This window comes from Pongo abelii, chromosome 5 (genome assembly GCF_028885655.2).
Source record: "Pongo abelii isolate AG06213 chromosome 5, NHGRI_mPonAbe1-v2.0_pri, whole genome shotgun sequence".
Classification (NCBI taxonomy): domain Eukaryota; kingdom Metazoa; phylum Chordata; class Mammalia; order Primates; family Hominidae; genus Pongo; species Pongo abelii.
The window spans coordinates 153,443,138-153,459,195 of record NC_071990.2 but is presented as its reverse complement, the minus strand read 5'-3'; the positions used below and the strand labels follow the sequence as shown (position 1 = coordinate 153,459,195).

Below are 16,058 nucleotides of genomic sequence, written 5' to 3'. Positions count from 1 at the left end.
TGAAAATGAATTAGTAAATCTATGAAATTACTCTAATATGCTTTATAAGAGTGGTCCCCAACCTTTTTGGCACCAGTTCCATGACCGGTTTCATGGAAGACAATTTTTCCACAGATGGAACCGGGGATGGTTTTGGGATGATTCAAGTGCATCACATTTATTGTGCACTTTATTTCTATTAGTATTACACTGTAATATATAATGAAATAATTATGCAACTCACCGTAATGTAGAATCAGTGAGAGCCCTGAACTCTAGTTGTTTTCCTGCAACTAGACAGTCCTATCTGGGGGTGATGGGACACAATGACAGATCATCAGGAATTAGATTCTCATAAGAAGAACCCAGATCCTTCACATGCGCAGTTCACAATAGGATTCGTATTCCTATGAAAATCTAATGCTACCGCTGATCTGACAGGAGGCGGAGCTCAGGCAATAATGCAAGCGATGGGGAGCAGCTGTAAATACAGACGAAGCCTCACTTGCGTGCCCACTGCTCACCTCCTGCTGTGCGGCCCAGTTCCTAACAGGCCCCAAACCAGTATGAGTCCATGGTCCAGAGGCTGGTCTATACAGTAATAAAATCTATTCCGTAGAGGGGGGGAGACAACTCTATTTACAACTAAAATGAAAGGAATTCTCTGGTGATTACAGTAAAAGTATTGGGAAAAGGTGCTGTATGCACACAATGCACACTGAACAAATGCCAGGTGGAAAATTCACCTGATAGGGATAGCATTTGAGCTGAACCTTGACTTCTGGGTAGAATCAGCCTAACAGAGATGGAACAAGAAGAAAGAAGGGTACATGGTACAGATGAAGATCACTATGAAGAACAGAAGTAGGAACATGCCATTCAAACACGGCTCTTTCAACAAGAGCTTCTTGGAGTAATAGTAGGAGATTGATTGGAATCAAAGTACAAGGGCTTGATTGCCACACCATGGAATATACATGTTTTCTCTGACTGGCCTGAGGTCTTCTATGCAGAGGAAGAACCAGATCAGGTTGGGGAGTATATATGATATATGTGTGTATATATATATAATATATATATACGTATATATTATATATACGTATATATATATTATATCTGTATATATATATTATATATGTATATATATATTATATATGTGTGTATATATTATATATATGTGTATATATATTATATATATACGTATATATATTATATATGTATATCAGGTATATATATGTGTGTGTGTGTATATATATATGTATATATACACTTTAGGTAGTACACTCTAGTAGCTTATGATTAATTAGAGTTTGAAAGCTCAAAAGCTGAAAAACCAGTGAGGAACTCCTAACAGCAGTAAGAGAAAACTGACCCTGTGTAGAGAAAGGCAAGAATGACATGACAGACATCTGAGAGGAAACTTCTCATCAGTGTTTTTAAGATGTCCTAGAAAATGACCAGTACTGCACTGTTGTCAACTACAGTCATTCAGTATAAGAACTCTAGCAAAAGAATGTTTCTACAAGTTACTTGATAACTTTGCTAGCTATTCCCTAATATCAAACACAGGCTTCTTAGAAAGGGGTTGGACTCTTGATAGAAAAGCAACATTGGTTTCATTGATCACAATTGCTGAGCATCAAAAACAAAGAACCAAGACCCAGAGAGCCTTGGGACAGGGGCTGATAATCCCTCATTGTGTGGAGCCCAAAACCTGTTAGTCAAGTAGTGTTGGCACTAGAGGAGACCCATGTTCACTTCTCACCCAAACACTTGCATTTATATATGTCTCTGAGATTTTGAAGACTTGCTTTCAGCTGCTTATTCTGAGTTCACATGAGGAAATAAGCAGGCTTGAGGACTGAGGACCAGACACCAGGGGCTTCTATACCAAGCTGGAGTGCCTGAATGCCACTTCCCTCATCCATAAATTCATCTTCTACAATGCAAAATTGGACTGGGGAAGCATTAAAAACAGTATTCTATTTGTGGAAGGGATTTTGCAAATACGTCAGAGGGAGGACACTTGGAGAGCTTTAATTGAGTCCTCCTCCACATTTAAGACTGGTTCAAGGATTCAAACTTATAGAACTTTCCAACCATGCAACTGGAAATTTTATGCAATCAACGATTGTACTGATATTTGGGATTTTACAGTTGTATCAACAATGCTAGAGGTTATGTGTACCACTAACAGCCTGAATTGGTGGCAACTCTCTGATGAACCAGAAGGAAAAAGAATCCTATGGAGGAAAGATATGAGAGCTTAAATTACCTTCAGTTATCTAAACTCTTAACAAAAATTGAATTATACAGGCTAACTGGCACAGGTGTGTGTTTGTGTCCATGTTTTAGATTGCTTCCTAATGTTATCTTCATATCTGGTATCAAAAATCTGCATCTTCATACTCTTCAATCTACCTTCTTTGTATTTATTCCATATCAAATGCAACGGCCAGTCTTGAAACTTATTTTGGAAAGCTGAGGACTAGAATTGAAAGCTACTGTGATCTTTCTCCCCAGCACTCCTTTTACCCTCTGCTTCTGAAATCCAAAAGGTCCAAGGAAATGAAGACTTGGAAATCTAGCAGACCTGGGTTTGAATAGTGCTCCTCATGGTTAGAACACAGCAAAACCTTGAGGCACATCACTAGTCCCACTTGCCTCCATGTCTCCATCCTGAAGACTTGGAAATATACTCCATCTAAAGTCATAGGAAGAGTAAATGAGCTTTAACTGCAAATCAGTGAGAAAAGCCCCAAAAGTTGTTTTGTTTGTTGTTTTTCTTAACTACTGACTCAAGCTTCGACCCAGAGCAATTGTCAGAACTGCCGAAATACGGCCTGGGTCTCAGTAGTTTTTTAATCATCTGGGTGATTCTGAAATAATCCTTGATTTGGATATTCCAACCAAGGTGAAAAAGACGTCCTTGTAGATGCGCCCTAAGTACGAGCTTCCAACTCCTTCTTTCTCCCAGTTCCCGTTTTTCCAAATCACAGAAACATTCCTTCCTTGCCCTCTGTGCATCATAGCTTCTCCATAAGCTGCTTACCTTAGCTTCAGTTAATTCCCTCTCTGGGAGTGCTTCAGTCCACAATACTTAATGCCCCTCACTCTTTTTATTGATTGATTAATTTTTACTGATTTGGAGTGTCTTTGTTTTGTTTTTGTTTTTTTTGTAGAAACAGGGTCTCACTGTGTTGCCCAGGCTGGTCTGGAACTCCTGGGCTCAAGCAATCCTCCCTTCAGTTCCTCAAAGTGCTGGGATTACAGGCATAAGCAGCTGCACGCAGCCAAATTTGAAGGTTTTTTTACAGTTGTTTTGTTTTGTTTTTGTAGCACAGTACCTGGCATGTAATAAGCACTTCAAGAAATACTAGCTTCCTGCTTCCTTTTGGTTGCAGAAGTTTAACTTCTAATCACAATAGGGTATTAAAGTTAGTCACTTGAAGGCAAAATAAACAAATATAGGGACATTCCAGACTCGTAGAGAATTCCCATAGTCACCTTCTTCAGGGTATAATACTCAATTCCCTTCCGAAGCCGTAATAAAAAATAATGGCTTGCTATGTGCCAGGAATGTTATAAGCCCTAGACATCTATGAATTTGTTTAATCCTCACATCATCCAAACGATGTAGCTTTTACAGACGAGGAAACTGAGGCACACAGTTAAGCAATTTGCCAGTGATGACAACCACACAGGAGTCATGCCAGAATATAAATATAGCTGCTGGCTCCCAGATCTTTGCTTTCATCACTCTATTATATAGAATCGATTCTCATTATTCATGGTACTCATGTTCTATAAAGTCGCCTCGAACACTGAATTAGCAAATACCTAACCATTGCATTGAGGGGAAAACAGGGTAGGTTCCTGGGAGCCTTTGGTCACAGCATTTTTGCCAAATCATTAATACATAACCTTGTTTTATATGTTTTTCTGTTCAAAAACACAGTATTTAATATATCCTGTTGATTCACCATCATTGAACTCATGGCCAACAGCATTGTAACTCATGCCTGAACAAAGCTTATCAAACACGTATTTTCTCTTAAGACACGTCAGAGCCTTGTTGCACTTAGAATCCCTAGACAGTACTTCAGGACTATGCTTAGGGGCCATTTTAAACAGCAAAATCATCAACAGGGATTATGAAAATACAAAAATCATAACACGAAGTAGATCGCAAGAGGGACACTTGTTTATAGTCTGAGTGCTGCAAGGAGAAGTGAGCCTTGCTCAGCCTCAGCTGGGAACATATACGTCAGATAACTCAAATTTTTTTGCCATTCCACACATGTCTGCAAAGGACTGAGAAAGCACCGTGAGTATTGACTCGAAGGTTACAAATAAACGTCAGTAATTCGGCAAATCTGCAAATACAGAATCCATGAATAATGAGGGCCGACTGTACTTGGAATGCTGTGTGGAGTCCTTTTTCTACTTTTGTTCCTGAGAAAGAGAGATTCACAGACTTCCCACATTCTTCCAGTGGCATCTAAGGATCCCTTCCTAAATGGCCTTTCTCCCAGCCAATAGACTGAAGCAAACCACGTCCCTGATGCTTCCTGTCCACCACCATCCATTCTTTCAACTAACAGCTTCTCCAGGCTTTCACGTGCCATACACTTTGCTAAGAGCTTGAGGGAAATACAGCAATGAAGAAGACATGGTTTCTGTTTGGATCAGTGCTCAGGGATTCCTCCTATTAGAAATCAAAGAGGCTTCCGAAAGCCCTACAATTTTTCCCTATAACTAAAGAAAATAGTTTCTCAATGTAACTAAATTATATCTTACACGCAAATTGGAATGTATACCCTTTCACTCTGAATTGCTTGAAATATTCCAGGAGAAATAAATACAACTCTGTGTAAGGTCTCCTAAAAAAGCAGAAGTCAAAGTCACCAGAAAGAACCTTTAAAATCAACTATGTTTCCGACAATGTTGCTTTCGAAACTGTTACCCCACCCCTGAAAAATCACCATTGAAAAATACCTTTGTGGTGTAAGTAAGATTAATCATGAATGCACTGAATGTTCAGAAATGAGTGTTTTTGTTTTTGTTGATTAAGTGGGAAGTTACAGTTAGCAAAAATGCCTTGTACACGTTCACATGGATCTAAAACTCCTGAAACCAAGTTTACTGGGAGACAACAGTCAAGACTACACTGTTAGTTTACACATGCAGGAGATTCTGGTATTAGAATCTCACCTATTCATGCTATAAGACTTCCCAGCTGCTAGGTGCAATGCTGTTGCATGAACTGCTGGGAAAACAAAACCACACTTTATATAGTCTAAGCCCTTAATGAATGACTCAATTTGGAATAAGGTAGCCAAATGAATGAATGAACAAACTTTCAAAGAAATTCTACTAATTGAAAATTTCTTCTTTATTTTGTTGAAGTTTCTATCCTCAGAGACAAGAAAAACATCACTTTTTGAAACTTTTAATCTAGTTAATACCACTCTGAGTTATTACAGCATATTCTTAGACTGGCTGAGGTAGGAACTCTGTTTAGCCCTGTTCGAAATTTCATTAAAATAACAGATGAGACAGGTCAATAAAGAAATAAACCAGAAAAGGTGAAAGAAAAATATCTGAGAATACACAGATGGAACAACTAAAACAGAAAAGAAAAAAGAAAGCTTAATAGGGTAAAAGAGGCCAAAAACTCTTTAAAGGGAGTTTAATCTTCTATGTATTAGAAAATAAAGCAAATGAAACAAGAAAATATGAGAATGGACTCAAAATTCTAAAAGACCTGCAGAAGAAAGAGGAAGTACGCCAATGCAAAGATGACTATTTCTAACATCATTTAATTGTAGGAAACTAAAAGAGAACATTGTCTTTTGCTTTCAGGGCCATAAAAGAAATCCCAAGCCACCCAACAAGTCAAGGAGCCAAGAAAACTGCCCAGGAAGTAGTGCCAGGTATGCACAAGTTGGCTGCTGGGGCCCCTAACTTGTCACTGTTTAGGAACAGGCAGAATGAGCCCTGGGACCAAAGGATGGAAGACGGAACTGGAACCAAGGAGCGTGCACCTTAGGGCCCGGCCAGTTCTACGGCTTCTGAGCTGGAGATGAGAATCTGAATAACAAAACTGCAGAGGTCTTCCATTCCTCCTGGGGTTAACAACATTTGGGGAACTCTCAAAAAGAACCCACCTGAGTTTTTCAAGGGCTCATTTGGAAATGTCTAGTTCTGAACATTACTTAATGGATTTTATTAACTTTAAGTGAACTTTTATAATTTTCCCAAGTGTAATTCATAGGATCTCCAAAAAATAGAACATCACCAAACAAAGAAGTCTACTATCTTATTAAAGATGCCACATTTATTTAAAGTAGATGTTATAAGAACAAACTAACTTGTCCCTCTAAATAGTTCAGAGGAGAGACAAAAAATTTTCAGTCTTGCTTGGAATTTTGGGTTCTTTTAAATTTTTTGTGTAGCAATTATAGGTACTTAATAAGTTTCCAATATTATTGGTAATATCATTATTAAAATTTTCAGACTATTAAATTAGAATTCTACAACAATGAGCCAAGTAGATTTAAAGGATTGGATTTCCGTATAGGATGAACATCTCCAGGGTCCATAGGAGGCATCCAGAAATACCACCTACCCAAACTGAGACAAAAACTTCATTTCCATCATCATCGTCATCATCAAAATCATGGATCATTACCACCACCATATCACTTACAAGTGGGTTGTAAGAAAGTCGTACTCTTTCTTATTTGCCCACGTTTCTTGAAATTATTACTTTATTAAACTACATAAAATTTTGTCAGTTGAGACCAGAATAGTTGTCATTCTATGCTTCCCATATTTTTTTGAGGTGATCTAAAAATATGCACTCAATTTAAAACATTGTTGATTAATGCAAAACTTTCTTCAGAGTCCCTCTTGATATTATCCAAGGCAGAGAATTCAGCAATTATGGTTTCTTCCCTCATAAGATTAAGGATATTATAAAGGTCCTTCCCGTAACCTCCAGCCCACTTAAATCCTGGGATTTCAGAGATCAGTATGTGTATATTTTAGAGACGAAGTAGCGAACAGCTCAGACATACTTTTTTTTTTTTTTTTGTAAGCAACATTACACGTCAATTCATTGGCGGAGTTTAAAATATAAAACTCCTCAATAACTTTGGTGACCTGCCTCCTTTCCATGAAGTCCCTTACACTTTCGCTTTGGCTAGTTTCAAGTGGCTGTATTTTTTGGATTAATAGAGCATCTTTCTCTGGAGTATGCATTCGGTTCTAAACAAGTGTAGCCACTCTGTTTTCCTTTTTTTAGATAAGCAAACTGAGACAGAATTAAACCAAAAGACTAATTTGCTCCTCTCCATTCAAAGTTGTCTGGAAAAGAAAGAAACGCACTTAGCACGCTGCTCTCTCTACTGGGTTCTTCTAAAGTTACATTAAAAATAATAATGAAGTCACAGGGAGGGGTTAAGATGTATTAATTTCATGCTGAGTACGGATTTTAGAAAAATATAATTAAAATTCATATATTTCCTTATGTAAAATTGTTTACACATAATCAGGGTTTTGACATTTTTTAAATGTGTCTGTAAAATAAATGTTCTTTATGATAACCTGGTAAGCCAGGCTGCAGACAAATGTTGCAGATGGTGATAAAGATTTTACTTAAATTTGACTTTCACAAGAAAAGATTTCATATAATCATCATTCTATATTTATAACAAAATTCCTGACCACTTAAATCTGTTATTTCCCTGCTTTTTAGCCCAGGAAAGCACCAAAACAAATATTAACATGTGAGTAAAATAATAAAAACACCTAATGTTTGTTTAGTTTCTATACCACTTTCACATATACAATCTCACTTAACAAAGTTACTATTGTCTCATCATTCATTAATGGTAAATCTGGCATCTTTTCTAGTTTTTCCTGATATCTATGGTTCCTCCCCTCGGCAGTTTCTTACACCTGTCTTACATACCCTTAAAACTATAAGGAACCAAAATTCTCAAACCTTAGAATTTTCCCAAATTATGAATGTCATAGCCTAAGTATAATCACAAAAGTAAATAACAACTATAGCCAGGGATCCAAATTAAATGAGTGTGAGAAAGATTAGAATAAGTGGCAATTATCCTTCAAGAGCTTTCTTCCAAACAGGTACAAGCCACATGGAGGAGGTGAAAATGAAATGGGATTGAAGATGTGATTCCGTTTTCATCCAAAAATATGCTCATTCACCAGGGAATACGTGACTCTTTGGACTATTCTTAGACCAGCACAAAGTGTCAGGTAATCAGTAACAATTTAAATTAATAAAAAAGTAAGATCAGAAAGGAAGAGGGCTGAAATGTTATCTAAGTAAAAGGAAAAATGTATTGGAAACTTGAAACTTAGTCACTTAAATCTCACTTGGGAGATCAGTCTCTACTCAAAGTTGAGAAAGTTTTAAATGATCACCAGTGGAAAAATTAGTTGTCCAAAATATGCAGACGGCCAGGATACAAATTAGCAGGGCACTGATTTTGATGCAAAAGGTTTATACATTTGCCAAGTTTTTTGGAGAAGTGAGAGATGTCTAACTTTCAAGAACACTGAGTAATAAAACTGAAATAAGCATGCAGCATTAAATTCCTAATTTGAACTTTAAAAAGGATAGTTGATATAGTTAAGCTTCATCTTTGGTTTTATTCAAAGTTCCTAAGTTGTTTGAAATCTAAAAAAGGAACCCAGGATAAGATGACTCCCTGTTTCCTTCATCGTGAAATTTTGAGTAACATCTTGCAAAATCTCAGCTTGCCAAGTAACAAATTTATATTAATAACAATTTGCTGGGACATGTGACAATCTTTCTCACATTATTATGTGCCCAGAGAAATTTTATCGATTACATTTCTTCACACATAGATGTGGCTGCATATTATGGAAGAAATGGAAGAAGGTAACCACAGCATCTCAATGCTAAATGATGTGACCTTCACATAAATTCTCTGAACATCCAGTGGGACACTTGGGAGGACAGTCCACATGACAGCACCATTCTACAATAGAAAAGTTGAGAATCAGATAGTAAAACTTAGCCTAACTGACTAAAGACACCAACCTAATTTATAAGGGGAAAATGAAGACAATCAAAATAGCCTTTTGATTTGTATAGGTAAAAACAATCAGCCACTTGCCTGAATTTTTTGTTTTCTACTGAATATATAATATTTTAGGCCATTAGCTTTCTAATTTTTTCTTTGAATTCAATCCACAGTGAGAAATACATTTTACATCACAATCAGCACACAGAAGCACATATAATTAAAACAGATTTTCAGGAAACAAAACTTATCCTTACAAAATACCATGCACTCTGATATTTTCTATTATATTCCTTTCCATTTTATTCCTTTTAAAAAAAATATTCTAGACTCACTAAACTGATTTCATGACCCTCTGGGTCATGACAAGCAGTTTGAAAACACTGCTTTCAGCCCCAAAACTTTTGAGAACTACTTAAGAAACTTAAAGTTTCCTAACAGAGCCCAATCAATCCTTTCCTTTATACCCAGAGTCATTCAAGCAGAAAAACTGAGAGGGAAAAATACTAAATAACATCTGTCCATATGAAGAACTTGCATAGATGCTTCTTTTCCTTGCTGGATAATAAGAAGCAGAATTCTAACAAAAAAGGAAAGATAATCCGGGAAATAAAACACAGGAAAAATCATTCTAAAACTGAATTTCCACACAGAGTCCCATTTGTGCAAGTTTTTTTTTTAATTTTTAAGGTCCTTGTCTCTTTTTTTATTATTATTATTCTAAGAGTGTTTGAATATCATGTAATGCAAAAACTGTAAGATAGGGCATATTACACTAATACTACTTATCACTGGGATGATGAACAATTTTGAATAAGATGCGATCCCCCTCTGTATTTGACCAGGTTCACTTTGTAATTATTAGCAAGGCAGTAAATAATCTACCAAGGAGCAGTCTCATTAGTGCCCATTGAAATTCAGAGGCATTAATTTGCAATAAAAGAACTGAAAATTAAATAGGGAAGAAAATGGTTTCTGGAGTCCATCATAAGGTTATGGAATTCACATCATACCAGTGCCTTCCTTCACATCAAGGAGTTTTAAATGTTGTGTGGAATTAGACTTAATCGCTGTATTTTGTTCTTCCATTTAAAAAAAAAAAAAAAAAAAAGGTGGGCAGAAGAAATCCTTTTTCTCTGTTTTAACCCTAAATTAAAACAAGTAAAATTAATTTGAAATATGCCAACTTTTAAAAGTTTTGTTCATTGTTTGTCTTTTAAGTAAAGACAGCTTGGATCTGCGTGGCTGTGGGAAGCTCTAAATTTCTCTAAGGCGGCAAAGATGCACGCTGAACACTCCCAGAATCTGCCCTTCAGTATCCTCTGGGGCCAAACTGCACCTTAGTCCCCTTCCTTCTGCTATAAATATCCCTGGAAACAGAATACTGAACAAAAACTGGTCCACGGCTTACAAGGCAGAAAGATATGGGGACACCAGTCCGGATACCAGTGTACAGTTGGGAAATGCCTAATTCAGCACCCAGCCATGTGGCGCCCTGAAGCTTCCAAACCCAGTCCAGGGTACACCTGTCCTGTGGCCACCTAGGCAGGTGTTCACCAGAAGCGCCCACCTAATCCCTCTGCAGGCTCATCAGGAAAAACAAACAAACAAACAAACAAAAGGAGAAACTGGGCAAGGGAAAATGGGAGGGAGAGGAGAGGGAGAAAGAACAAATCTTGTCGGGAAAAAAATTAAAATGAGGACACACAACCTTCGCCACTGAAGTCACAAAGTGGTCTCCTGTGTCCTGGACCCGCCGCCCTCCTTCCACAGCGGCTGCGAGGCGCAGACCCCGGCTGACCCGCACGCCACTCCGGGGCATTCTCCCCGGGTGGGACAGGCTCGTCCCTGGGCTGGCAGGAGATTATTTTTAAGCACTTGTGCTTCCATATGGCTTGTTTTAAACTCGCGGGACACCTACAAATTTCCGGCTGTCAGAAGTCACATGCCAGCAATCCGCTCCAGCGCGGACTCAGCCAGCTAACTCCGAAATCAGACCCATTCAACTCCCAATCGCTCTCTAAAGCCCCAGGACGTGGGGTGGGGAGGAGGGGAAAGCGGGTGACAGGAATCGCTTCCCAGAAAGTCATCATCATAGCTGACATATTTCCAATCAAATAGTCTAGATGAAATGAAATTTGGGGAGTACATTAAACAAAAACATTAAAAGGATGAATAAAACTCTGCTGAGCTCTGCTAACTCCAAACACCCCCAACTTTAAATGCCAAGAGCGGGACCTTCCCGAGTGACTCAAAGCGCCCCGTGTTTATTTGCCTGGAGGTGTTTTCCCCCACAAATAACTGCTGCTTTGTCTGGTTTTCCAACGTGTGTTTTGTTAGGAAGCCCCGGGCTTTCGGGTCTGCCTCTCGCACGGACGGTAAGTGGGTGGAGAGCACGTTTTTTTTCAGCTACCCGGCGAGAGAACTTGACTCTGAACGCAACGCGGGCTGCAGCACGCAAAACCCCCGGGCTGGGCCGCGCGTCCCGGGCTCCCTGCGCGCACCCTCGGGTCGCGCGTCCCGCAGCTCCCGCGGCTCCCTCGGCTCCCCCTTCTCCCTCCCTCCCTCCCCTCCCTCCCGCCGGGCGCGGCGGCCACCCCGACGGGCGGCGCGGGCGCGGGTACCTGTAGAATGCCGGCGGGCCGGCCTCGCGCACCGTGTAGCCGCTGGGCTCGTTCTCCAGGTAGTAGGGCACCTGCTGGCCGTGGGGCTGCAGGAAAGGCGACAGCTGCGGCGGCGGGTGCAGAAGCATCAGCGGGCTCGGAGACACGCTGTTGAGTGGGGGGAAACCCCCCAGGCCATTGGAGCCGAACGCCGCAGCCTCAGACCCGGGGCCGTAGGGGAGGCCGGTCTGACCGTAGACCTGCGCGTTGGCGGCGGCCGCGGCGTTGAACTCGTAGGCGGCGCCCTCGGGGTAGTTGTACACGGCGGGCTTGCTGCTGTCCACGTACACCTCGCCCAGGGGCCGCTCCAGGGGGATCTTGAGCTGCGGACGGTTCAGGGGCTCCAGCTCGTTCCCTTGGATCTGATGCAGTAGGGCCATCCCGGATGCTTTGGTGTGGAGGGTCATGATCATGGTCCGTGGCCGCGGGCAGGGTGCAGACCGTGTCCCCGCAGGGCAGAAGGCTCAGAAGCCGGCGGGCCACCTGGAAAAAGAGCACAGCCCGAGGTTAGAGGCGACGCAGCGCATGTCCCGCCGAGACGCGAGCTCTGGCCCCGGCCCTGCCCCGGGAGCCTGCGGGTCCGGTGGAGCCGGGCGACCCGACGGGAGCAAGTGCAGTCCCAGGACGAACGCCCTCCTCCAGTTCCCGGGCTCCCGGGCCTCCAACTTTAAGTACTGGTCTCCCGAGCTCATATGCATTACAAAGGTGCTGGAGGACGGCCAGGGACTGTTGCCTTGCCCTGACATTGGCTTAAACATCACTCCAGGCACAACTCGATTTGGAGCGATCCCAAAGAGCAGCTTCCCTGAACTTTACTTTACTTGTCGTCGCTGCTGGATAGAGGCTGAGTTTCACGGCCAGGGGGCGGGGGCGCACGAGGATCTGCTAAAGGTGGCCCAGGGAAGACTGGGCTTAAAATAAACGCGAAAGACGAATCCAGGGGCCGGCTTTCTCTAGTGTGCTGCCTTATGTGCCCCGTGCCAGACTCCGATATATCTCTGTTTGTCTCTCTTTCTGTTTGATTCCCCCTCCTCGTTGGCTAGAAATACGTAGTGTGTACATAGGATGACCCTGGGGAGGACTACACTGTAACCGAGATAGGGCAGATAGAATGGGGTGTGCGGTTGCATACGCAGCCAGCCACAGACAGCTATATTTAGCAGCTGGGGGAACTGACAGGGGGCATCTGAGGGGAAGGGGGCGGAGATTCAGGGTATACATATAGGAAGAGCTGCATTTTGCCATCAGGAGAATGCAACCTGCCAGGACCTCAGTTTCTTCCTCTGCAAAATGCTCCCAAAGTGGACCCTGCCACAACCTTCTGAGATTCTCTCAGCCTGACTTGTGTGTTTATGTTGGACCACAGTACTGTACTTGGTCCCATTAGGAATTCTCATGTGAAGGATGATTCAGAAAAACCTTTGGTTAGGGCGCACATGGGTGTTCATGCCTTCCACAGGTTGGTTATGCAACCAAAACTTCAGAAAACTGAATATAAAATGTGACCTTTTCATACCAAACATAACCTCAGGTCATGAACCAAAGCTTTGGCAATTATGTTACATTGTCGGTCTGGTCCAGCTAACAGATTTTTAAAATGCATTTCTGCATGTCTATCCTTTGGTCCTACAACTCGATCTTCTCGGTTCACTTGGGCTAGGATATGCAGAATCAAATATCCAGATGAAAAACAAATAGAAAAAAGTTTTTAACTGAATTAAAAGTTAAGCCTGCACACGCACATATACACACATATATGTATATATATATATACATATTAAGGAGACAAAAAATAGGTGAAGTACATCATGCGTCTATAATCTTGGATAGTTTATACTTTTTAATGAACTTCCTTTGCTGAAGCCTAATAGACTCTGATACAACTATCAATACTTTGTTTTAATTGCTATCCCAAACACCCAACAGAGTATCTGACAAAGTGTTCATGGTCTATCTAAATGCCAAGCTTACTGTTACTAAGAGTTACATTTTTGAATATTTTATATCAAGTATACATTTTATCTAATTCTTACAAAAACAGACCATTGTTGGACAATATGCAAATGAAGCTGAAGCCAAAATCGAGTTTAGCATTAATGACTATAGACTGTCAGCAAATAAAGGGTTAAAAACACATTAGGTGCATCGCAGATATTTCCCTTTATGGCCAGCAATCATTACTTTCCAAAGCAATTTTTTACAGATGATTTAATTTCCATAAATCACACTTTCAATTTTCAAATGCCTTTTTAAAACACATGCAAAAAGCACTTCATAGGGCTCTTAAAAAACCTGAACCTGCCAAATTATATGCAAATGGCACAAAGAATCCTACAAGTCCTGAAAGAAAAAGGAGACACACACATACCCCCATGGAGAACAGCAATCCTCATCTCCCTGCTAGGATACAGACACTAGCCAGAAAGGTAAGTTGCTTTCTCAAAATGCTAAAGCTACAGAGAGAGAAATCAAAACAAGCCTACCCTGCTGGATCAAGAACGTCTTTCCAGAAATGTTCCATGGGCTTGTAGAAGTCAAGGGCCGAGAGAGTGAGAAGGAAGGAAGGAATGTGCTCGCATGTGCGAGTGGCTCAGTGTGTGAACTAGGCAGAGAGCGTGTGTGGATGTGTTTGTGCGTGGAATGGCAGGGATTCGGGAAGCAGCCAGTAGGCAGGGCACTTGGCAGCCCCTCCCGGCAGACACGCAGCTGGGCTACTGCACAGCGCTGGATGAATGGCAGTGGGGAGTGAGGGGAGACTTGCTGTCTGCTCACAGGGAGCAGCGTGGCACAGCCAGAGAAAGCTGTCCTGGGGAGGAGAAACCCCAGCCCCTTTGCCCCTACCCTTGGGGGCTGGAAAGTACCCTATGCTTTCTGCTGCCACCCCAAGCAAGAGGAAAAACAGGCTTGCTGTGAATCATAGTCTTACGGCTAAAATAGAATGCCAGTCAAAAGTGTATGGATATCAAGTTTACAAAATAGGACATGGGTGGTTTTTCCGAAAGAATATAATTTAACAATAAAAGCCTTCTGGGATACATGTGGATCAAATGCCTTACTGGCCCTAGCCCCCAGTCTCTGAACAGAGGCATTGCCATGCCTCCGATTGCACCAGGAAACCAGACTTTGGAATAAATGTTTTGGCATTCTAGGGATGAGTTTCCAGCTGAAATGTAATACTCCTCCACTTCGTTAACCAAACCCACAAACCTTTCCACGAATAGCTCAGTTGACTGCTTTCTGTAAACATGCGAAAAATACGTATTATTAAAAGCCTAGGATATGAACATAAGATAAAGGTAGATACCTTTGTTTTAAACTGAATTTAGGCTTTCGAGTTGCACTGACTGTGATCAGGAAGGAGGTCTCTCATTTCCCAGTGGCGTTCACATGGATCCACCTCTTGACCACTTTCTCAACTATTCTCTCGGCCATCGTACTAACATGCAATACTGAGGTGCTCCTAGAGTGCCCATGCTCAGGGTCCCAGGACACATGACACCCAATAGAGCCTTTGTTGCCAGCCATTAGTCACCACCTTGGATATTAAATGACTCTACTCACAATGCCAGGAGTGGCCGGTCTCTGGCCCTGGGACACTATGCAGTTACTGAGAGATTTATGAGTGGCTCTTGAGACCAGTACAAAAAAGAAATAGAAAGCCATAAAAATGTTAATGATGCCATCATGCAAATATATGTTTTTGTGCTTTGAAAGACCCCCAATATTGCAGTGTTTGAGCACAGGAGAGCTCTCTCCATAGTCAGTATTGAAAATAAATATTGGATATAAATAAATATTGAAAAGAAAGACTGTTACCCTTTGTTGGTGACAGTGGTCCCTCCTGTAGGTCAACAATGGCCACCCATGCTCTAGACCAGTCCCAAAAAAAAGCAAGAGTATTCAGGGAGGGAGGAGAGAGGAACAGGGGAAAGAAGGAGGAAAGGAAAGGGGATCTGCAATTGTTCACTATTAACATAGCAAGAATAAGAAGGTTGGCTGTCTCCTCATAGGCTTTGATTGTTCAGAGACTTACAATCAAAGTTAGCCCAAGAAGTTCAATAAAGGCAGTTTTCTTAACCACTTTCTCTCCAGCATTCTCTTCCAAACTCGTCTTGGTGAGCCTTGTCCCTGGGCTTGGTGAGCATGGGTGGGAAAGTATACCGTGCTACGCCAACTTTCCTCTCGTGCCTTTGGCAAAAACTTCACTCCTGGGCTCCCAGCTCTCTTTGCTTCCCTCCCTACCCTCTCATACTGGACACACAAACTCCAGCCATGGCTTACTGGCTCTCTCAGGTGAAGAAGGGTAAAGATTGATCTGGCTCCATCACTGAAT

The 16,058-nt window shown here is 41.4% G+C and overlaps 1 protein-coding gene across 2 annotated transcripts in view; it reads right to left on the bottom strand.

Moving 5' to 3' along the window:
* The window catches only part of ESR1 (estrogen receptor 1), a 303,200-nt gene extending 290,833 nt beyond the window's left edge, over positions 1-12,367 (bottom strand). The window contains exon 1 of one of the 2 annotated variants that reach the window (XM_002817493.5): positions 11,687-12,367. In XM_002817493.5, coding sequence (XP_002817539.1) covers positions 11,687-12,138 — 452 coding nt within the window. In that variant the 5' untranslated portion in view covers positions 12,139-12,367. The remainder of the gene's footprint in view (positions 1-11,686) is intronic. The other variant, XM_054558336.2, reaches the window with a different exon arrangement.
* Between the last annotated feature and the right edge of the window lie 3,691 nt (positions 12,368-16,058).